This window comes from Nerophis ophidion, linkage group LG10 (genome assembly GCF_033978795.1).
Source record: "Nerophis ophidion isolate RoL-2023_Sa linkage group LG10, RoL_Noph_v1.0, whole genome shotgun sequence".
Taxonomy (NCBI): domain Eukaryota; kingdom Metazoa; phylum Chordata; class Actinopteri; order Syngnathiformes; family Syngnathidae; genus Nerophis; species Nerophis ophidion.
The window spans coordinates 15,608,934-15,633,274 of NC_084620.1; the positions used below are offsets into that span (position 1 = coordinate 15,608,934).

Genomic DNA, 24,341 nt, shown 5'->3' on the forward strand with positions numbered 1-24,341 from the left:
CATTTTATTGGAAATCAACTATATTTGTATAGTTTTTAAAAAATAGGAATATGAAAGATAAATTACACACATGAGCTGTTTATGTAAAGGAATATTATGATCAAATACCTAAATTGTACAATATGTTGATAAATGACATCCATTCATCCATTTTGTCCCTCTCGGTGTCGCGGGGGGTGGCCGTAGCCTTTCCCAGCTGCATACACCCTGGACAAGTCGCATGCAGGTATCGTCAAAATCCCTTAATTCAAAAGGACACACACAGTATGGTCATTTTCAGTACAGCAAGGGAATAACAATGCATAGCATAAACCTGCTGAGTACTGGTGTAGATGTATTACCGGATGTACAGTGGGGCAAAAAAGTATTTAGTCAGCCATTGATTGTGCAAGTTCTCCCACTTAAAATGATGACAGAGGTCTGTAATTTTCATCATAGGTACACTTCAACTGTGAGAGACAGAATGTGAAAAAAAATCCAGGAATTCACATTGTAGGAGTTTTAAAGAATTTATTTGTAAATTATGGTGGAAAATAATTATTTGGTCAAACATTCAAAGCTCTCATTGATGGAAGGAGGTTTTGGCTCAAAATCTCACGATACATGGCCCCATTCATTCTTTCCTTAACACGGATCAATTGTCCTGTCCCCTTAGCAGAAAAACAGCCCCAAAGCATGATGTTTCCACCCCCATGCTTCACAGTAGGTATGGTGGTCTTGGGATGCAACTCAGTCTTCTTCTTCCTCCAAACACGACGAGTTGAGTTTATACCAAAATGGATACATGGATGATACAGCAGAGGATTGGGAGAATGTCATGTGGTCAGATGAAACGAAAACATAACTTTTTGGTATAAACTCAACTCGTCGTGTTTGGAGGAAGAAGAATACTGAGTTGCATCCCAAGAACACCACATCTACTGTGAAGCATGGGGGTGGAAACATCATGCTTTGGGGCTGTTTTTCTGCTAAGGGGACAGGACGATTGATCCGTGTTAAGGAAAGAATGAACGGGGCCATGTATCGTGAGAGCTTTGAATGGTTGACCAAATACTTATTTTCCACCATAATTTACAAATAAATTCTTTAAAATTCCTACAATGTGAATTCCTGATTTTTTTCCCCACATTCTGTCTCTCACAGTTGAAGTGTACCTATGATGAAAATTACAGACCTCTGTCATCATTTTAAGTGGGAAAACTTGCACAATCGGTGGCTGACTAAATACTTTTTTTGCCCCACTGTATTTATTTTTTAAATGAAACACAAAAAATTGCACAATGCTGACATCTCCAATGAATACAATCGTCGAATAAAAAACACAAATATAGATATTTTTTAGGGACAAGGTTAGGGATGTGGGGGTAGGCGAAGAAGCTAAAACCCATCTAAGAGTGGTAAAAACAACAGTTTAGCTCAACGCTGAAATTTAGAATAGAAAGTTTTGGAAACGGCAGCTGGGATAGGCCCCAGTCCGCCCCTCCTCCGTATCAACATGCCATTCTTTGGTGATCTGACAAATTGCAGCATTCTTATACTGCCGTGCAATGATGTGTCACGTTACCAAATATGGAAAAGGTTACAAGGATTGAATGACATAATTTTTCGGGTGCTCACTGATGGTGTGTTTGTACTGCGGGACAAAGCAGGGTGTTTGAACAATCATCCAAAGGGCATGTTTGGTGCTAAACGCCATGTTAGCATCACAAACAGTGTTAAGCAGCTGCACTTCATGGAGTCTCGGGACTCAGACGGCTTAAGCACACCTTTGCTTGTTCCTCACAGCATGTTTACCTTTCGGCTTGAAATGACATCACCATGTGGTTGAGGCGCGATAAGGCTCAGCGTGTAATCATGGCTTCATGAGCTGTGTCTGAAGCAATGCAGCAAGAGATGTTTGCAAAGGGTGGTGGAGGTTGTCGCCTCAATCTGACATCATCAGTGGGGAATTAGGTTTAGCTCAATAATGAATCATTGACTCGGTTTATAAAAAAGGAGCATCCTATTGATTTTGACTGTGGCATGGAAACACGTTTAACGTCTCTGGCCCTTGCTTGGTATTCGAGGTCGATTCTCAAGTATGTGGAGCAGACCGATAAATCCCCTTTTTTGTCAAGGGCGCCATTATTGGGAGGATGGCACTTTTAGAGGCCAGATGAATTACGACGGGGGATTTGTGCACACTTTTGTACTCACACTCGATCTTTTGAGTGCTTAAGTGTGTGTTTACACAGAGAAACATGGCAAAATGCAGTGCACTGTCAGAGCAATTCAGTATAGTTCAATAAGTACAGAGGAAATGCAAAAAAAAAAAAGTCCATTCATTTTAGCAATTCAACTTCAAATGTGGAACTAATATGTGATATAAAATCATTACATGCAAAGTGAAATACTTCAAGCTTTTATTTTTGTATAATTTAACAGATTTAAACTCCCAATTTGAGGTTTTTAGAAGCTGTAAGCAATGATCATCAAAATGATACCAAAAAAAGTCTTGAAATATGTCATGTATTAGTTTGCACAAAATTCAAATGTTTTGAGTTTCACCAGCACACAGCCCCTGACATGAAATGATGGAACCACCAGCCTTGGATGGTGTTCATTCAGTTGTAGACAAAAATCCAATAACTGACATGATACAAAACTATAGTCATTTCAAATGGTAACTTCCTGGCTTGAAGAAACACTAAAACAAATCAAGAAAATGAATGGTGGTAGTCTAACAGTTTCAATGTTAGATCAAGCACAATGGAAAAACTTATGGCCCCTTCAATTCTGAGGAAAAAATATGAAATCATGAAAAACACCACCTCTGGCATTTATAACAGCTTGCAGTGTCAGAGGCACGGACTTACGAGTGTTAATCAATACACTTTTTCGATCTTGCTCCGTTCAGTTTTTTCACTCGACATATACAGTGGGGCAAAAAAGTATTTAGTCAGCCACCGATTGTGCAAGTTCTCCCACTTAAAATGATGACAGAGGTCTGTAATTTTCATCATATGTACACTTCAACTGTGAGAGACAGATTGTGAAAAAAAAATCCAGGAATTCACGTTGTAGGAATTTTAAAGAATTTATTTGTAAATTATGGTGGAAAATAAGTATTTGGTCAACCATTCAAAGCTCTCACTGATGGAATGAGGTTTTGGCTCAAAATCTCACGATACATGGCTCCATTCATTCTTTCCTTAACACGGATCAGACGCTACAGGGTGCTAAAAGTGAGCACCAATAGACTAAAAAACAGCTTTTACCCAAGAGCCATAGTAGCATTAAACAGGCACTGAGTGAGCACAATATGTCCATCATGTCCTCATGTGTAATGTTTAAATGTATTTTCTATTTTTTCGGACTATAACGTGCAATAAAGTTATATGTATGTGTGTATATTTATTCATATGCATGCATATATGCATCTGTGTGGATATATATACAAATGCATAGTGAAGTGAAGTGAATTATATTTATATAGCGCTTTTCTCTAGTGACTCAAAGCGCTTTACATAGTGAAACCCAATATCTAAGTTACATTTAAACCAGTGTGGGTGGCACTGGGAGCAGGTGGGTAAAGTGTCTTGCCCAAGGACACAACAGCAGTGATTAGGATGGCGGAAGCGGGAATCGAACCTGCAACCCTCAAGTTGCTGGCACGGCCACTCTACCAACCGAGCTATGCCGCCCACATAGATACATCTCTCATCTCTATCTTTTTTTTACTATTTATATTACCATATTTTATATGCACCTTAGGAGGATCTGCTCCAATTTCGTTGTTCTTTGAACCTGTTCATTGCAATAATGACAATAAAACTATTCTATTCTATTTTATTCTATCATCGTCCTGTCCCATAGCAGAAAAACAGCCCCAAACCATGATGTTTCTTCTTCCTCCAAACACGACGAGTTGAGTTTATACCAAAAAGTTGTATTTTGGTTTCATCTGACCACATGACATTCTCCCAATCCTCTGCTGTATCATCCATGTATCCATTTTGGTATAAACTCAACTCGTCGTGTTTGGAAGAAGAAGAATACTGAGTTGCATCCCAAGAACACCATACCTACTGTGAAGTATGGAGGTGGAAACATCATGCTTTGGGGCTGTTTTTCTGCTAAAGGGACAGGACGATTGATCCGTGTTAAGGAAAGCATGAATGGGGCCATGTATCGTGAGATTTTGAGCCAAAACCTCCTTCCATCAGTGAGAGCTTTGAATGGTTAACCAAATAATTATTTTCCACCATAATTTACAAATAAATACTTTAACATTTCTACAATGTGAATTCCTGGATATCTTTTTCAGATTCTGTCTCTCACAGTTGAAGTGTACCTATGATGAAAATTACAGACCTCTGTCATCAATTTAAGTGGGAGAACTTGCACAATCGGTGGCTGACTAAATACTTTTTTGCCCTACTGTAGGTGTTATTCATTTATTATATTATTTTTTAATAAGCTATCCACAAACTTCAGTACCTTTACTATTAGATCTTTTTTAACTTTTTTCCTTTGATAAGAAAATACTGCATAGTGACCTAGTACACTTGAAACACAGGAAGGAAACAAACCGTCAGTAATGGCTGAGATGGAGAAATGGAATACAAAACATCTGCTTTTTCTACGTCTCTTTGAACACGTTCAATTGTGAAAGTGTAGACATGTGATGCACTTTGATAAACGTTGTCAAGCACGTTCCAGATAAACTACAATGAATTACAAAATGTTAGCACAGCATTTTTCAGGGACAGAAAGTATAATGTTGCAGCAAAGATGCCATGGCATTGCCTGAATCACCCATTAGAATTATTATTACTTAATTATATATGAATTATCTATTCATTTTTAGTTTCCATTTGGTTAGATTTTTTTTCCCATGCATCTTGCTCTCATTACCATCAAACAGCAAACAACTGGTTAACCTTTTGACCAGACTGGATTGTTGTATTGATGCCTGCCTTGCCACTGTTGCAGATGTTTAGCTTGGCTTAAAAACAAAACAAAAGAAGGTGACGACATCCCACATGCTAGTGCTTATCTGTTTTATGGCGAGCTTGTGGGAGGCATGAGCCAGGAAGTACATGCAGGAAGTGGAGCTTTAAAACAAACACACATTTGGAGTAAAAAGAAACAAAAAGCAAAACTAACATTTTAACTAACCCTCTGCACGATTCCTTTCTATACATTCAGAACACACAATTTAACATGGTTTTCTTATTTTTACGCTTGTATGACAGTTAAGATGTTAGAAATGACGGAGTCAGCTGTACCTCACATCCCAACAAGCGGGTACTCGCAGCATTATAGCGATCCCTCGAGGGCCCGTTTGATTCATTCACTCCCCTGAGAGAGAAAGCACACAATCATCAAACAATGTGAAAAAAAAGTGGAAACTTTCCAGCAGACTTGCACGCACATGTAAATTCACGTGCAAGTGTTTAGCACCAGACTAAATATTAAATGGAAGTCTTATCTCTAGTTATGTCTCCTCATGTTTCGTTTATCACTATATGGCCGTGGAATTATTTGGCTTTGGAATTACTGTGTGTCACCACAACACAAGTGTCAAACTCAAGGTCCAGGGGCCAGATCTCATGTTTTATGTGTGAGCTTGGAAATAATGTTCATGATAAATGAATTCGTCCTTTCAATTTTTTTTTCCCGATTGCACATAATGCATGTCTTTTAAGATGTAATATTATCTGACCATGCAACAAACATTTTATAAACATACAGTAAAGTTCAAACATTGTTTTGGTAAAATGAAAATAAATAGTTAAAGAGCTGCTTGTCAGCCTGGTTTATGATTTCAAAGCAAGTTAGTAGGTTAACAACTTATAATAATCAAATGCATAGGCAATTGTGTAATAATATCATGAGGCAAGAATATTCACTGTTACAAATGAGCCTCTGAGGGCATCCAGAAATGCCATGGGGCCCTCAATGAAAACGAGTTTAACACACCTGCGAGTTTGACACACCTGCACTACAAGAACAATATACCATACGATATAATGATAATAAATAAACAGGCATAACTCAATTTTAAATGTATTTATTTGCAATAACAAATCAAGTAATTAAATGTATTTTTGAAATAAATTAATAATTGAAAATGGAATTTCTATAGGAATAATTTGTTGAAATAATTCAAAGCATTCAAGGAACCTTATTGTCTTACTAGCACACCTGAGACACACCAGATGGCACAAAATGTTGTACACAAGGTCCCAGATTTCTCCTAGAGCAGTAGTATGTACATCCATCCATCCATTTACTACCGCTTGTCCCGTTCGCGGGGGGTCGCTGGAGCCTATCTCAGCTGCATTCGGGCGGAAGGCGGGGTACACCCTGGACAAGTCGCCACCTCATCGTAAGGCCAACACAGATAGACAGACAACATTCACACTCACATTCACACACCAGGGCTAATTTAATGTTAATTAACCTATCCCCAGGTGCATGTCTTTGGAGGTGGGAGCAAGCTGGAGTACCCGGAGGGAACCCACGCAGTCACGGGGAGAACATGCAAACCCCACACAGAAAGATCCCGAGCCCGGGATTGAACCCAGGACTGCTCAGGACCTTCGTATTGTGAGGCAGATGCATTAATCCTTCTTCCACCATGCTGCCCTAGTATGTATGTATACATTTAAATATACTGTAATACTAGAAATTACAATTCCGTTTGGAATTGCAGAAGAAAGGTAGAGTATTGTAACAATGTGTTGGAATGTACAGTAGGAATGATTGGAATATTGAATAATGCTTTTTTAAATGGAAGTGGAATGTATTAGGAAAGGTGGAAAGAGTGTCTGTGAAATGGTTTGAATGTACAATTACTGTGATTGTAGTAAACATTTAATGTTGACAATAGGAAACTGTACTGCAACATACAATGAATTTAGAAATGAAAAATGTATGTTATAATAGTCGGAATTAAACTAAGAGACTTCTTGCAAAATTAGCCAAGGAAGTATGCGTCCCAGAATGAACTTAATATATTAAGCCTTGTGGGTCAGTCCATGTTATTGGGCGATTGGAATTTTGAACGAGGTCTTCCTGCTTCAACGTTAATTATGCTAACCACTGCACTAAACTGCCAGGCTCTCAAAACAGTTTGTCGCTTTGGTCAAAAAAATATGTGTGCGCGACAGAGCTACCTTTTTGGCTAATTTAGGGTATAAATCAATATTTTTTCTTTACCATAAAACATTTATTTACTTATATCACTCATGGATGTAAAAAAAATTTTGTGGTCCCTTCCGTGGTTCGAACCCACATTAGTGGGGAGAAAAGGATGTATTTATCCTCTAAGCCAGTGGTTCTCAAATGGGGGTACGTGTACCAATGGGGGTACTTGAAGGTATGCCAAGGGGTACGTGAGATTTTTCAAAAATATTCTTAAAATAGCACCAATTTAAAAATCTTTTATAAATATATTTTTTTAATAATAATTCAACAAAATATGAATGTAGGTTCATAAACTGTGAAAAGAAATGCAACAATGCAATATTTAGTGTTGACAGCTAGATTTTTTTGTGGACATGTTCCACAAATATTGATCTTAAAGATTTATTTGTTTGTGAAGAAATGTTTAGAATTAAGTTCATGAATCCAGATGGATCTCTATTACAATCCCCAAAGAGGGCACTTTAAGTTTCTATCTTTAGAAATCTTTATTTATAATTGAATCTGTTGTTTGTTTTTCAACAAGTTTTTAGTTATTTTTATATCTTTTTTTCCAAATAGTTCAAGAAAGACCACTACAAATAAGCAACATTTTGCACTGTTATACAATTTAATGAATCAGAAACTGATGACAAAGTGCTGTATTTTACATCATTATCTCTTTTTTTCAACCAAAAATGCTTTGCTCTGATTAGGGGGTACTTGAATTAAAAAAATGTTCACAGGGGGTACATCACTGAAAAAAGGTTGAGAACAACTGCTCCAAGCCAAACTGCCTAGCTGTCAAACTTATGTCCAACTTTGAATGTTAAAGGGAGGAATTCAGCGAAACTATTGCTTTTTTGCCAATTTCAGACTAAATAAATGTTTATTTTTTTCACTACAACAAATATATTTTTTGATAGTGTGGAATATTTACTTGCAGTCAAGGTTATTTTTAGGTGGATAGAAATGGCAACTGTAAGTGAGAATTATGAATGAGTAGCAATTATATTGTCCAATATTTTGAAAATCCTGAATACTGTAAACACTGGAAATTATTTGGGTTAAAAAATACCAAGTTTTATTGTCCTAAGCAAGACGAATGCTCTAATAGTGGAATGGTTAAAATTTGTTGAAATATTTGGGAAGAAGAGTTAAAAGAAAAAAGGGGAAAATACATGAAAATGATTATTTACTGTAAAACCGGTTGTGCTTTATTAAGACTTGCCTTAAGTTTGCTTTATTAAGGTTTGCCTTAAGTAGCCTTGAGTTTCCCGCACCAAAGAAATGTTTGATTTTGGATTTTTTGCCCTGTCTTTTGAATATTAAAATATTTTTATATTCACGCTGCTTCTCCTGTCTGTCTTTTGGCATCTTGGGGAACATGACCTCACTTCTATGCAACTCGATAGTCAAATCAGTGGCTGTTGTTACTAAGGCAAAATACGTCATTAAAGTCTCAAATTCCAAACGGCTCGTTTGATTGTTTTAGAAAAATCTATGCCATGCCTCCATGTTTGGGATCCCAAATACATTAAAAAAAAGTACCATCCATCCCATACATTTTCTACCGCTTGTCCCTTTTTGGGGGTGCTGGAGCCTATCTCAGTTGCATTCAGGTGAAAGGCGGGTTACACCCTGGACAAGTCGCCACCTCATCGCAGGGCCAACACAGATAGACAGACAACATTCACACTCACATTCACACACTAGGGCCAATTTTTAGTGTTGCCAATCAACCTATCCATCCATCCATTTTCTACCGCTTGTCCTTTTTTGGGGGTGCTGGAGCCTATCTCAGCTACAATCGGGCGGAAGGCGGGGTACACCCTGGACAAGTCGCACCGTCATCCCAGGGCCAACACAGATAGACAGACAACATTCACACTCACATTCACACACTAGGTCCAATTTAGTGTTGCCAATCAACCTATCCCCAGGTGCATGTCTTTGGAGGTGGGAGGAAGCCGGAGTACCCGGAGGGAACCCACGCAGTCACGGGGAGAACATGCAAACTCCACACAGAAAGATTGTGGGTCGAACCCAGGACCTTTGTGTTGAGAGGCACATGCACTAACCCCTGTGTTGCCTCTAAATATTGATTCATTATATTAAAATACATATTTTCTTCATTTCTTTTAATTGAAATAATCACAAATCAAATTCAAATAAACTATCAAAAGAAAATAAAAATACTGCACATTGTTACTGAGCGTAAGGACCTGCAGAGACAGTATGTTCTCAAAAGATGAAGCACAATTTCGCAAAGAGAGCCACAGAGCGATATTTGAGTTTGACAAATAGCAGGATGAACACAAGAGGCTGCAGGAAAGTGTTTAACAAATGTACAGAACACACTGTGCATCACAGAAGAACAGCCCGTCCTCAAGGCGCAGGGTGGCGAACCATGCAAGACAATCGTAAGCGAATAACTTGTAATCTTGTCCTTGTCAGTACTTCTACTAAATCAGCAGTAGACGCGGCCATTTATGTTGCAGTTGCATGGAGCAGCTATCCATCTGCGTGAGCAGAGAAGCTCTCTGGGAGCCAGTGACCGTGCAAGCGCATGGGGGCAATCATTAACAAGCGAGCCAGCGGTGGCTGGAACAACGTTAGGTCAGCTATCAGGAAGTGATAATTGCTGGACTGTCCCTTAAAGCTGCACTGTACTATTGATTGGCTGTGTGTTTAGCGCTTGCACAACCATATAACTATGACACACGGCTGCACTGCTCTTAGTGACAGGCTGTTAAAGCCCCCCCGCCCGCCAACAGCCCTTCCTTTGCAGACAAAGAAAGAGCTGACTGTTAGTCTAGAAGACCTCATTTGTCCCAGGAGTGGACTTAAGACAGGTGGCTATCCCCATGGGGAATGTTCATGGGGGCTGGGAGTAATCGGAGACAAGTCGGGACAAAAAGCAGCGGTGTGGTTTTACAGCTGTTGCAAGGGAAGGGTTGAATGTTGGATGCGATTAAAGCAAAGGAAGTACTTGGCTCGAGTGAGTGGCATTTATTTGAACTTTTCAGGGTTTTCGAGTGTTGGTTTCCTCCTGAATGTTGTCAAACAAATCCCTTTTTGCTTCCAAAGAGAAACTGTCAAATGTAGTTTAACATGATCGCTGACCAGAGGTTAACGAAGATTGGTTTTGTCAAATTAAAAGAATGCTGGGACCTTTAAAGCTAAATGTAGGTGTCATATTTTAGCCTGTAGGAAAGAGAGAACATCCAAAATAAATGTAAACTAATGTAAACACCCAATTATTTTTATTAGAATCTTTGAAGATGTTTGTTGCGGCCATATTTCTAGGTGGTCACTGGAGGGATAAGAGTAGCTCTAGCGTTGACACTGGAGTCCATTAGAAGTGGGTTTAATATATATACTGTATATATACATAACTTAGACTTATATCGCACTTTTCCAAACACTCAAAGCGCTCACAGAGAAGTGGGACTCAACATTCATTCACACATGGTGGTGGTAAGCTACATCAGTAGCCACAGCTGCCCTGGGGTAGACTGACGGAAGCGTGGCTGCCAGTTTGCGCCTACGGCCCCTCCAACCACCACCTATCATTCATTCATCATTCATTCACCAGTGTGAGCGGCACCGGGGGCAAAGGGTGAAGTGTCCTGCCCAAGGACACAACGGCAGCGATTTTTTGATTGTCAATAGGTGGGAAGCGGACCTGCAACCCTCGGGTTTCTGGCCGGCCGCTCTACCCACTACGCCATGCCGCCTCAATGGTTAATGGTTTTACAAAATATATGAATATGATGATAATCGTAAGTGATAAAGTAAATGAAATATAATAGCAAAGGAAAGGCATAAAACAAATATTTGGCACCCCAAACATATCCTCTCTTTCATAATGCCGACTTCGACAACTTTGGGAGACGCCATTTCTCTGGGCCAGACCGACTCAAATTTAAATAGACCTGGATCCCGCATGCTGTCTCTCAACCTGGCATTCGGCGTGCTGCAAGTCGATCTCCCCAAACCTGCACCAACTCAATCGTCCGTCATTGATTGACTTCACCCAGGTCCTATGTAGATCCCATACTCTCAGTTCCACCTCTGTCCACCATACACACATCACTGGACTTGGACCTGTCTTTCCCAACAACACTTCACACATCCCTGTCATCATTACAGAGTACACCAAACACCTCCGTAGACACCTCAAAAATCTTTCAAAACAACAACAATCCACTCCTCCACCTGTCACCATCAATATGGCACTTTTAAACATTTGCTCCCTTTTAAACACAACTTAACTAACTTAACTATATGATTTCATACAAAAAGTTAGACTGTGTTATTTTTTGATTGATTGATTGAATTTTAATTGAAACTTTTATTAGTAGATTGCAGAGTTCAATACATATTCCGTACAATTGACCACTAAATGGTAATACCCGAATACGTTTTTTTTTGTTTTTTTTAACAAGTTACAAGTTTATTCACAATACCATATAACATTTACAATAGTGGTGAATATCATCATTTAAAGATGTTGGTACGTGAAAGGGTCCCCCAAATAAGCTAGAAGAAGCTTTTGACAGGAGGTCCAAAGGACAATATATACATGGAAAGATCAAACATGGTAGCAAGCACAACAACAAAAAACTAAAACAAAACAACAACAACGCTGTTTGATAAACACGAGATAATAGTACTAAAGCAAGGATACACATACATACATACATTCATTCAACCATGAAAACCCCAACAGTAGTCTACCCCACATGAGGCATTAAAGATACTGTATGTGGTTAATAGGTAATTTTTCAGTTTCATTTTGGAGTTAGAAAATGGATAAAGCATCTTGAGGCTCTCATTAAGCTGGTTCCAAATCTTTGGTCCCCTGCATACGACACTGTGAGCGGTACAAGCCAGTAAACGATGTTTACCTGTTATCAGATCTAAGTTACGAGTGTTGTGGGCATACGGAGGATGGTAGATAGGAACCAAAATGTTCAACTTGTTTAAGTCGGGGTCCACGTAAATCAATTCATGGTAACTGAGACATGGCTTGGCACTGATGCACCTGTTGTTCTCACCGAGGTTTCTCCATCAAATTTTTACTTTCTTATTTTCTCCCAGAGAAGATAAAACAGGAGGGTAGACTGCATCAATTTTATATAACTCACTGACCTAAAATGGACTGTCTTTTAAGAACAATTACACATCATTTGAGCAGCACACCTTGGTTTTTAGCAGCCCCCCCATTCTGTGTGTAACTGTTTATAGACCATCGTTTATTACCTGCATCATGCGCCGTCATCGTAAACTGAAATCAACGTTGGACCCAGTAGCTCCACTTTTAACAAAAACAATCAGAATAAGATACATGCAGTATCTATTCCATGCGCACTAATTGACTGAAAGAGCGTGCACTTGCTGCGGCGCGATGATGTCACGTTATCGATGGAAAAATGCATTTTTAGACACTATGATTTGCATGAGCAGCTAAGAGACAGATTTTGGACACTGGCGGGTCGCAGTTTGGAAATCCCTGTAGCAGACCATCACATTTTCTTAGAGACTTTGACACTTGGTGGTCCTCTCGGGTACTGTTTTTAATTGGTTCCGCTCTTATTGCACGGACAGATTTTTTTATGTAAGCATGGATGCATGTTCCTTGGAACCCAAGATAAAAGATGTGGGGTTCCTCAAGGCTTAGTTTTAGGTCCCATTGTTTTCATTCTTTATATGCTGCCTCTTGGGGACGTCATTAGGAGACACGGCATCAGTTCCCACAGTTACGCTGATGATACATACGTAGTATCATTGCCGTGTCTCTTGATGACACAGGACCAGTATACACCCTTTTTAACTGCATTGTAGACATCAAGTCATGGATGGCAGTCACTTTCCTACAGCTCAACCAGGACAAAACAGAGGTTTTAGTTATAGGCCTTGAAGGCCAGAGGCAGTAACTTTTACCTAAATCACAAGATTTTAACCAAACACAATAAAAAAAAATATCTGTGCCTGATTTGACTCTGAGCTGACTTGTATCCCACATATTAAAAAAAAAAAATATTACAAAAACTTAAAAAAAAATAAAAATATATATATATATATATATATATATATATATATATATATATATATATACATATATATATATATATATATATATGTGTGTGTGTGGGAAAAATCACAAGACTACTTCATCCTTGCAGAACTGTTTCATGAGGGGTTCCCTCAATCATCAGGAGGAAAAATCTCCTGATGATTGAGGGAACCCCTCATGAAACAGTTCAGCAGAGATGAAGTAGTCTTGTGATTTTTCCCACACATACATATTGCGCTCTACCACGATATCGAGCACTATTCTCTGGATAATCCGATCAAGATATATATATATATATATATATACATACATACGTTTGGGCTTCACACGGTGGAAGAGGGGTTAGTGCGTCTGCCTCACAATACGAAGGTCCTGCAGTCCTGGGTTCAAATCCAGGCTCGGGATCTTTCTGTGTGGAGTTTGCATGTTCTCCCCGTGAATGCGTGGGTTCCCTCCGGGTACTCCGGCTTCCTCCCACTTCCAAAGACATGCACCTGGGGATAGGTTGATTGGCAACACTAAATGGGCCCTAGTGTGTGAATGTGAGTGTAAATATTGTCTATAAATATTGTGTTGGCCCTGCGATGAGGTGGCGACTTGTCCAGGGTGTACACCGCCTTCCGCCCGATTGTAGCTGAGATAGGCAGCAGGGCTCCCCGCGACTCCAAAAGGAATAAGCGGTAGAAAATTGATGTATGGATTACAAAAACAGATTTTTTTTTCATCTTAAGAACATAGCCAGAGTCCGCCAGTTTCTCTCTCAGGCAAACAAGGAGGTGTTAATGCATGCTTTTATTTTGTGTCGTTTAGACTATATTGCAATGCTTTGCTATCTGGCCTTCTCAAAAATAATATCAGAAGTCTACAATTATTACAAAACTCAGCTGCACATGTGCTGACAAGGACACATGTGGAGCCAGTTTTAAAGTCGCTGCATTGGCTCCCCATCCATTTCAGGGTCGAATTTAGGGGGCACTTGCACTAATCTGTGCCACCGTGCTGCTAAAGTTGTATTATTAGTTATTTAATGTTTTAATGGCCTTGTGCCTTCTTATCGAGCTGACCTGCTTTTATCCCATCAACCCTTGTTGATCCTGAGGTCCTCTGGCACTGGCCTTTTATCTTTATCAAATACCAGAACAAAAACCCAAGGATGTGACAGCATGTAGCTTCTATGGCCCCCACCTGTAGAACAGCTTGCCAGAAAGCCTCAGGATTGCAGAGAGCGTTGAAATAAATAAAAAAATCATAATCAGGCTTTTTACTAATCATCTGTTTTTTATTATTTTATTGTGTTGTTTTCTGTCTTAATTATTAATATTCCTATTATGGTTCTCTCAATGTAATGTTTTATTAATTTATTAATGTAATATCTATATTATTTATAAATTTTTTTACATATATATTGTATCATATGTTTTACCCGATATTTTTTAAATAGTATAACATTTAGTTATTCTCCAGTGTGGACACCTCAATGGTGGAGTTTTTCCTCAAATCCTCAGTGTTTTGCTTTTGCGGTATTATTGTGAATAGTGTTGCGTGTGTGTGTGTGTGTGTGTGTGTGTGCGTGTGTGTGTGTGTGTGTGCGCTGCAAGTGGTGCATCAACAAAAGTATTGAGCAAAGGCTGTGAATACGTATGTACATGTGATTTTTATTTATTTGTTTTTTTTAATAATTTGCAGAAAAAATAAAATATATTTTTACAATGACAGGATGGATTGGAGAATTTTGAGGCCAAAAATGAATGTATTTATTTTGGAATAAGGCTGTAACATAACACAATGTGGGGAAAGGGACACACTGTGAATAATTTCTGGATGCAATGTATAAAAAAAAAAACATAGAAAGTACTGTAGTTACCCAAACACTATCAAAATAGTGATCATTTACAGATTTTTGTGTAGTATTATAAGAGCGACAGGGGGTGGAGTGTCACAAGACAACATTTGTCCTTTCCCAAGAGGATCACATCTCATTCCCAGGAAGAACAGGGCAGTGCATCCGGGAGGTTTGGGAAAATGAATCTCATTGTGGCAAGATGTGAGCTGAATCTGTTATGAAGACCAGACCAGCACTTTTCCCCCATTGAAAAGTAGTTGTGGGATGGAACGGTTTAGGCAGCTAAAATATTCAATTCCTCAGCAGAATTTTTTTTTTATGGGCCTATAAAAACAGACTTAGAATCCTTAGCAAACATATTCTTTGGCTGCTACTTTCTGTTTTTTATTAGGAGGAAAAAAGCCAAATGCAGGTCATATCATAAATCAATTGTTACCATTTTACTTGAAGGTTATGCTCCTGTGTTTGACCTCGCCCCCCCACAAAGCTGCTTTTATGCCGCATGAATGAGAGTCCAAGGAATTTCTCCAAACATTTGTCCGAAGGGACTCATTTTTGTTGGTTTGCAAACCTCCACGCTGTTCCTTGTTAATGAGCCAGTGTGGTTGTGTTGCCAGGAAACTCTTGTAAAGAGTTTTTGACCTTTTGCCTCCATGATTGCTCATGGGCCTAGAGAGGGCAGGGGTTGGGAGAATCCTCTGGGAGCGTCGCTTTAAGCTACTGTAGCCCTTTCAAATCAGCAGCGTGAGAACATGTTGAGAGGATGTTTGGGTTCAAAAATGGATTGTGCGACAGAAATTTTGAGAATGGACGTGAGCTGAGCTTTAAAGCATTCACAATAACAGTGATGACTCACAAGACTTTCATTTCTAAAATGGATACATTTCCAGATCTGAACTCTAACATGTTTGATGCTAAGCGCTAAATATCTGGAAACACGCATCATTAAGGCTGGATCGTTACTAGATGAAAAGCGATATTCAGGCGACGGAATAGAAGTAATTAACTCTGTTTCACAGAGCGCCACGTGTCTGGGAATGCGGATACTGTGGATATACTCATAAGGGCACTCTTTTGGAAATATATTTGCACATTGAGAAGAGTAAAAATGAGACTTACAGGCGACAATGGCAAAATAGTTCTGTAACGAGCATGCCAGGCAGTAGTGCCAATGTAACACTGTATTGTACTTTGAAAGGTAACATGACTGGACAGTGAGTAAGTATACTTGCAATGCACTGAAGTGTTCATATTATGGTTTATTTCGACCATGCATAGAATTACAACTGTCAGATGATTAAGATGTTATTCACTATTCCATAAAATGTTTTAAAACAAACGTTACGACTTTGTTCATTACGTTCACGTTGTTTTACAAGATAAGCTATTCGGGTGCTGTTTTTAGAACTTTCTACTATTTTTCAGTGTTTACATGACACTCGTCGTACCCCAAAAAAAAATTTTCTTTGAGATGAGAAATGTTGCCATAATCAAGAAAATCTGGAGAAAAAAAAAAACTTACAAAAATGCAAATGAACGTCTAAAATGTACCTTCATGAGTTTTTGTTTTGTAGCATTAAAAAATATAAAGATTTATGGTAATTAGTCTTTGGCAACCGACAGAGCCTATTCTTAATGAAATCAAGATGCAGTAGCTTGACAGTTGGGAATATTTACCACCATTGCTTCCCGTTTGCCCCCCAGCTCCCCCTTCTGTCTTATCTCATACTCTATATCCTTACTCCTCACATGGTTGCTTTGGTGACAGTTTCTCAGATTCCAAATTATGTAAAATGTTAGAGCTTCGGCCTTAACACTGGGTTGAGATTGCCGATGGCTCCCTGCTGCCTGTCTCGACCACACAGGAGCGTAATTGTAATCAGTCGCTACAACAAAGTCATTGTTACACACTCTCTTTGTTGGGATTACTTTCAAACCGTATGGTGTCAGTCAACTAAGGAACAATAATTGCAAACAGAAACACAAAGGAAACTTTTGACGGTTTTGTTTTTTGTTTGAAGAAGCAGAAGTTCAGAAGAAAATTGCCCCTTCCCTTAAGAGGAATACTGTAATGAAAAAAAATTCAGCGATAAACACACTACCTGCGTAAATTGGACCTTTTGTCAATAATGTGCAAAACGTATATACAAGTAATCCTAAATTATCGAAATATTAAGAAGGTGAAATTTTAGATACTGTTAGATACACACTGACATTGCTGGGGTTCTTCCTACAATATTATTTTATTTTTTATACTAATATAATACAGATCTTGAAAATCGAGAACAATTGTATTGTGTCCTGTTTGAAATACAATTAAGTCATCAGAGATCTTCCCAAAAAGACAAGTCACACTTGCTCAGTAGGTCAAAAAACTATGATAGATATTTAACATAACAATGGTCATATCAACTTTCTGTGTTTGTAATTAGTGCACGATTCCATTAAGAAGGCTTGGGGATTAAAGCTTCCTAAAGCCTGCATGAGATAAAGGCAGCATAAACCCAAGTGAAGCAGCTTTGTACTTTGCAGTGAGACAAAGTTACAGGCATGTTTAAAGCGCCTAGATTTAGAGAGTGTATCTGTCTGGAACTAATGGAACACGGTAAATGCTTCAGTTTTGGAGCAATATTAAACAATGAGAAGGCAAAAAAAGACGATAACCTTCACGTAACAATTCACAAATACGTAATTTTCAACAATCATCAGTATGAAATAAGGCACTCTCCGACACAATTTAAAGCAGAAAAGACATGTTTTTAATGTACATTTTTATGTTTAAAAACCGCAAACATATGTTTCACACATGAACACCATCAACAATTCCCACCAGGCTAATGTTATCTCCAAGACAATTAAAATAGTTTTGGTTTTCAGTCAAGCTTTTGTACTGTGAATGTGCAATGAATCACTTTTTTTTTTTTTACTTCCAGACTAGTGATTGCTCTTGGTAGGTGTTGTTCAGGATTTGGCACATGAACATCCCAATTAAAAATCTCCTGAATCATTCAGCATGAAATGTACAATTTTTGCAAATGGGTGCTAAATTTTAATCCTCTCCTTTATTGGGTTTGTGTGATTAAAAGGTAAACAAGAGAATGAATGTGTCACTTCCTCTTGAATAGTCAATCTACAGTAGGAGTTCAATTGTCACAGTCGAAACATTGCTACTTCTTTCAGCTAATGACTAAGAGGTACTGTTTCCAAGAATGAAAGGATAAAAAGGCATCTTCCCAGGTTTGAAGTCAACAGTCAAATGACCAAAAGTAGTAATTTCGACAATTCATTGTGCTTTTTGATGGTTGAATTTGTGTTTTAAAAAATCATTGGATTCCAACATACAGTAATCAGGGCATATGTTTGGACTGTAAAACTCATTTTTTGAGGCTCAAGGTATACAAGTACAGTATGTTCCGAAATTGTTGTGTCAAAGCTCCAAAAGTAGTAACTTTCAACGTACCAGTGCTTTCACACAAAAACAAACCATGGTAATTCTTAAAAGGTTGAATTTGTCATAAAATTTCAACTCCTTTAGAGTAATGACTAGATTCTGAGGTACTTTTTTTTTTTACCAGATTAAAAGGAAGTGTCAACGGTACAAAGCTAACTATGAGCATACGTCCAAAGAAATAAACCATTGTCTCCCTGAAAGGTTCGTCATTTGGAAATGTTTACAATGCTGGACTAACCATAGAACTGTAAAGCACACCTCTTAACACTTTCCCAAAGTTAATAGCCAATTATCTAAAAGTAGTAAATTTGAGGGCACAACCAAAAAATAATCCATTTCTAAATGGTGGAGTTAGTCATAACGATAAAGTACCTTTTCCAAGGCTAAAGCAATACAGGTACAGTACTGCAAGTTCCTAAATTGTAAAAATAAACAATCAAAGGAACAAAAGCCCCTGGTCTGCTGAAGAGCAAGGTGTTCTACTACTCTGTATGTACAGTACTGAATAAATTAAGTCATTAAATATGCTTTGAGCACCCGACAAGCAAGACTACCATTAAAACAAAGAGTAGAAAAGGCAAAGAGGTTTGGGTGTGACCTTAAGTAGTTCGGTGAGGTGTGGCATGTGACAGGATTCATAGGACAAAAAAAGTCACACGGGCAAGTTAAGCGAGCATTTGTTAATTTAAAAAAAATAAAAAGACCAAACAAAAGGTTTTTAGATATCTTTGCTAGTGTCGTTATCAACCAAAACAGTAGTATTCATCGGATTCCACTCTTAGTTTTAGCGGTGATTTGCTGAAGGTGTTGCCATCTAATACGGATGTATCCACCAAACAGTCCAGGTTGGAGGGCGAAGGGTCTTCAGGAAAATCTTCAGCAAGTGTGTCTAGATAGCTGCCCACGGATAGAGTGTCTAGGCCATCGCTGTTAACGTCGTTCAAGCTTCCGAGGCTACCTCCAAGAGAGGCACCGTCCTGGCTGTCGGACAGGCTGCACAGACTGCTTGACAGGCTGCCCTCTTGGCTGGCCACGCTCCCCTTGTCGTCGATCATCCAGCGGATTGACTCGATGCCCTCATTGATGGACAAGAGCTGATGCATTAGCTTGACGTCAATGGCGCGCAAGTTGGCCTAGGGAGAAGAAGCATGTGTTAGACCAGGAGCAAGAAAGACATTTCAATATATCTCGATTAGCTTGTTTAGTGTAGCTTGGCATAAATATGACAACTTGTCCTTTAAGCACTCTGGCAAATTACACTGGAAATTTACAGTCTTTGGGTAAAACTAAGCTAAAACGTATTACAACCCATCTCGACCACTTTGTTCAGCTTAGCTTGGTATTTTTCCATCTGAACATAAACATAATAAATGTATATAAAAGACAAAATAGAGTGTAGCATTAAAAGCGAACTATCAACTTTAAGAAATGTCAATCCATCTTGATCTCTGTACTTAGTTTAGCATCAACAAAACATGTCTTGCATCAACATACAGTATTGCATTGAATATGTTTTTGCCTAAACATAAGAGAAAAGTTCATACAACAAAGTATAACATAGCCATTTCCAGCAGCCAATAAAGTAATTAGTTATTTTTTTTTAAACTCATGAGCAACTATTACTAGTAATGTTATTAAAATAAAACTGTTCACAAATTAAAAAAAAACAAACTACTAATGATAATTAAGAAATGATATGACTGATGATTATGAATGTATGAAGAAATTGAGTGTACAATTACTTCGTTTTGGGAATTGAACGCTTGTGTTTGTGTTTGGTTTCATGGCCTTGGTGCCGCTATAATTTGTTAAGACTCTCTCGGGTACAAATATACTGTATCTGAGCAATAGAGTTCGGAAAACACAAGTCTCAGCCAAGAAATAGAGTATCTTGGTTTCTTGAATTACCAACATAAGTTAGTATACACCATACAAACAGATGGGAATAATGTTGCTGTCTACATCTCTATAAAGCCTCTAAAGCTCCAATCCTGGTTTGCAAGTCTTCAAAACTCGGTCGGATTGACCATCTGCTCAGCAATCCTAATACCGTTTTATAGCTGTACTTAAATGGGGTATAGCTTCCTGTGAATGTACCTTTCATCAAAGAGTATTTGTGAAATTTATCAGCATAGATGTCTTCAGGTGTATTCACACACTACACATTACTTTCAATGTGCTTTGGAAAGACAAAAGGAGTTTTTTTGTTGTTGTTGTTTTGCATTAATCAGTCAGATCTGGATTGTTAGACCGGTTTTGACTAAGCATACTACTGTACAGTGCCATGATATCAATGCAAATTAAAAGGAACTTGACATGAAACTTTCAACCACAAGTGCTTTTAACCGGCAGCCCTGACCATGTCAAGCTTGTGAACAAAATCACACCAATTTAAAACTTAGGACTCTTGTCATATGTATCTTTGGAGGGTCTTAAAGGGTGTGCTGTCAGATCTTATAGTTATCTAAAAAACAAAATTTTGTAACTATCTTTTGTCATTTACCAAATGTATAAAACAATAAAATGCACAAAAAATAAGTTAAAAACCACCACATGAATCATGACTCACCATCGTTTGAGGGTTAATGTGTGTGAGTGACAGGTGCAGCATGTTTTTACCGTCTATACATTTGGAAATAAATAGTGATCTCTGATTTTGCAGCAAGTATTAAAAACAGCAAGAACACCTCTCATATTGAGGATCATTGACTAGCATTTCTGCAGGAGGTCCTTAAAACAACAGAGCTCCTGTCCTATAGAGCAGTGGTTCTCAAATGGGGGTATGCGTACCCCTAGGGGTACTTGAAGGTATGCCAAGGGGTACGTGAGATTTTTTTTAAAATATTCTTAAAATAGCAACAATTCAAAAATCCTTTATAAATATATTTATTGAATAATACTTCAACAAAATATGAATGTAAGTTCATAAACTGTTGACAGTGTTGACAGCTATATTTTTTGTGGACATGTTCCATAAATATGGATGTTAAAGATTTCTTATTTTGTGAAGAAATGTTTAGAATTAAGTTCATGAATCCAGATGGATCTCTATTACAATCCCCAAAGAGGGCACTTTGAGTTGATGATTACTTCTGTGTAGAAATCTTTATTTATAATTGAATCACTTGTTTATTTTTGAACAAGTTTTTTAGTTTTTTTTATATCTTTTTTTCCAAATAGTTAAAGAAAGACCACTACAAATGAGCAATATTTTGGAATTTAATAAAACATAAAATGATGACATAGTGCTGTATTTTACTTTTTTATCTCTTTTTTTTAACCAAAAATGCTTTGCTCTGATTAGGGGGTACTTGAATTAAAAAAAATGTTCACAAGGGGTACATCACTGAAAAAAGGTTGAGAACCACTGCTATAGAGGATCTTTGACTAATGTTGTTCAATCAAAGTTTTTTCTACAGCCACTTTATCACAAGTGCCTCAATGGGCTGCACAAACCACAATGACATCCCCTGATTTGAAACCCACATCCGGTCAAAAAAAGCAACAACCCTCAAACTAAAAATTGGAAAATGCATTAACCTTGGGAGAGGGCCGCAGATGTGGGAACCCCCCTCTGGGTAACTGGCTGCAATGGATGCCAAGTGGGTACAGTTATTGCGTTGCATGTTTTTGCTGGGGTACTTAAAGGGGAACTTATTTTGGAATTTTGCCTATCGTTCACAGTCATTATGAAAGACATGATGGATGTTTTATTGTTTTTTTTGCATTCTAAACATCAAATAAGTGCGATCAAAAGTCAGCTGACAATTGAGCCTATTGGAGAAATAGAGCCGCTCTATAAAGCCCTTAAAAAACATCCAATACTTCCATTGAGATTTTATATACATAATGTACGTAAGTATATATGTAATGTAGTAATGGGGACATTTATAATAACCATTAATTTTTACGTATTTTGATCATTTTAAGCATATGCGGCGCTTTCATTTAAAAAACGCATCACAATGTTTGCTTTTTTATTTGTCACTGATTACTGCAGACTTAATGAGAGCCAACAAACATGATAAAACATCACATTTGTCTGTGCAATGTCTGTTGTCATTAGAATTCCGACTGATAAGATGTCCATATATTCTTCATCTAAATGGGAATGAGGAAAATCCTCACAAAGAAACGAGTTGGGGGAGGGACCGAGCGTCTTTTCATGTCCTACTCGCCATTTCTGGGTCCTAAAGGGCTTTCAAAGTTTATCAACTTGTCGGAATACCTACTCACACTTCTGTCCAGGTGAGATACATGATTTATGAAACCCCTTGCCTGTCAATCATGTCGAAATTAGAGACAGACAAGTGGTCACAGCGTCAGTGCTTATGACAACAATATCACAAATACTTGGTTAATATTCAAATCACAAAATGTCACTGCTCCCCTCACCTCCCAGGGGGTGAACAAGGGATGGGTCAAATGCAGAGGACAAATTTCACCACACCTAGTGTGTGTGTGTGTGACAATCATTTAACTTAAATCAGGGGTGTCAAACTCATTTTAGATCGGGGGCCATATGGACAAAAATGTACTCCTTAGTGGGCCAAACTGGTAAAATCCGGGCATGATAACTTAAAAATAAAGACAACTTCAGATTTGTTTCTTTGTTTGAAAATAGAACAGGCACAAATGTACAAATCATATGTTGTTTTTTTTTTTACACTTATATGTTGCGGTTTATCATTTCTCATTTATATTTTCTTAATAAATTATGTGATGACGTTCATCAGTCAACTCATTGGTGTCTATCAAGATAAAAATATGTACAGAATATATCAAAATCAAATTACAGGTTGCTATTTATGTAGTTTGATAATTTTCCTCGACTGATGTACTAAAATCATGTGGTTTATTTTGTACATATGTAGCATCATTTACAAAGATACCAAGAATTGCGATTGTGACATCTAGTGGACACATTTAGAACAGCTGTTTCTTTCATTCAAAAATTTCAGGTTAATTTTCATACTTCGCAAACTTACCCCCGGGCCGGATAAAACCTGTTAGCGGGCCTCATCAGGCCCTCGGGCCGTACGTTTGACACCCCTGCTTTAAATGGAGTAGTGTTGGCAGTTTTTGAATGGTTACTGTATGGGCGAAATGGAAGACCTCCCATTGGCTCGGCTGTTAGCAGACTTTTATTTACATGTATTTAAAAAGATAAAATGCATTAAAAAAAATCCATCCATCGTCATGTCTCTCATAATGATTGTGAACGAAAGGCAACAATCCCCTTTGAAAATAGCGCAATGCTGCTGTCATAAGGGCTGTTTGGACCCGTGTTTTTGCAATAAAAGGGTTCTAAAACAGTGGTTCTTAACTTGGGCTCGATCGAACTCGAGGAGTTCGGTGAGTTGGGGTCAGGGGTTTGGCGAAGGTCAAAACACACACGACTCATTGTGTAAATAAAAATTTCTCCTTATCGGCGTATTATGGATACGGCAACCGCAGAAGTCAGACTGATTTGCAGGTGTGTAATTTGTTGTGAGTTCATGCACTGTGTTGGTTTTGTTCTTTGAACAAGGTGATGTTCATGCACGGTTCATTTTGTGCACCAGTAAAAAAACATGGTAACACTTTAGTATAGAGAACATATTCACCATGAATTAGTTGGTTATTAACATGCAAATTAGTAACATATTGGCTCTATTAGGGGCGGCATGGCGTAGTGGGTAGAGCGGCTGTGCCAAAAACCTGAGGGGTGCAGGTTTGCTTCCCGCCTGCTGACATCCAAAAAAGTGCTGCCGTTGTGTCCTTGGGCAGGACACTTCACCCTTTGCCCCCGGTGC

The 24,341-nt window shown here is 38.3% G+C and overlaps 1 protein-coding gene and 1 long non-coding RNA gene across 2 annotated transcripts in view; both read right to left on the reverse strand.

Annotated features, from left to right (window-relative positions):
- Positions 1-114: 114 nt before the first annotated feature.
- Positions 115-24,341, reverse strand: part of LOC133560266 (uncharacterized) — a 25,725-nt gene continuing 1,498 nt past the window's right edge. The window contains exons 2-3 of the long non-coding RNA XR_009808411.1: positions 5,271-5,343; positions 115-241 (exon numbers count right to left, since the gene is read on the reverse strand). This is a non-coding gene — a long non-coding RNA (uncharacterized LOC133560266). The remainder of the gene's footprint in view (positions 242-5,270; positions 5,344-24,341) is intronic.
- The window catches only part of LOC133560265 (leucine rich adaptor protein 1-like), a 7,623-nt gene continuing 1,113 nt past the window's right edge, over positions 17,832-24,341 (reverse strand). Inside the window, exon 2 of the mRNA XM_061912602.1 lies at positions 17,832-19,679. Within this exon, the coding sequence (XP_061768586.1) occupies positions 19,290-19,679 (390 nt within the window). The 3' untranslated portion in view covers positions 17,832-19,289. The remainder of the gene's footprint in view (positions 19,680-24,341) is intronic.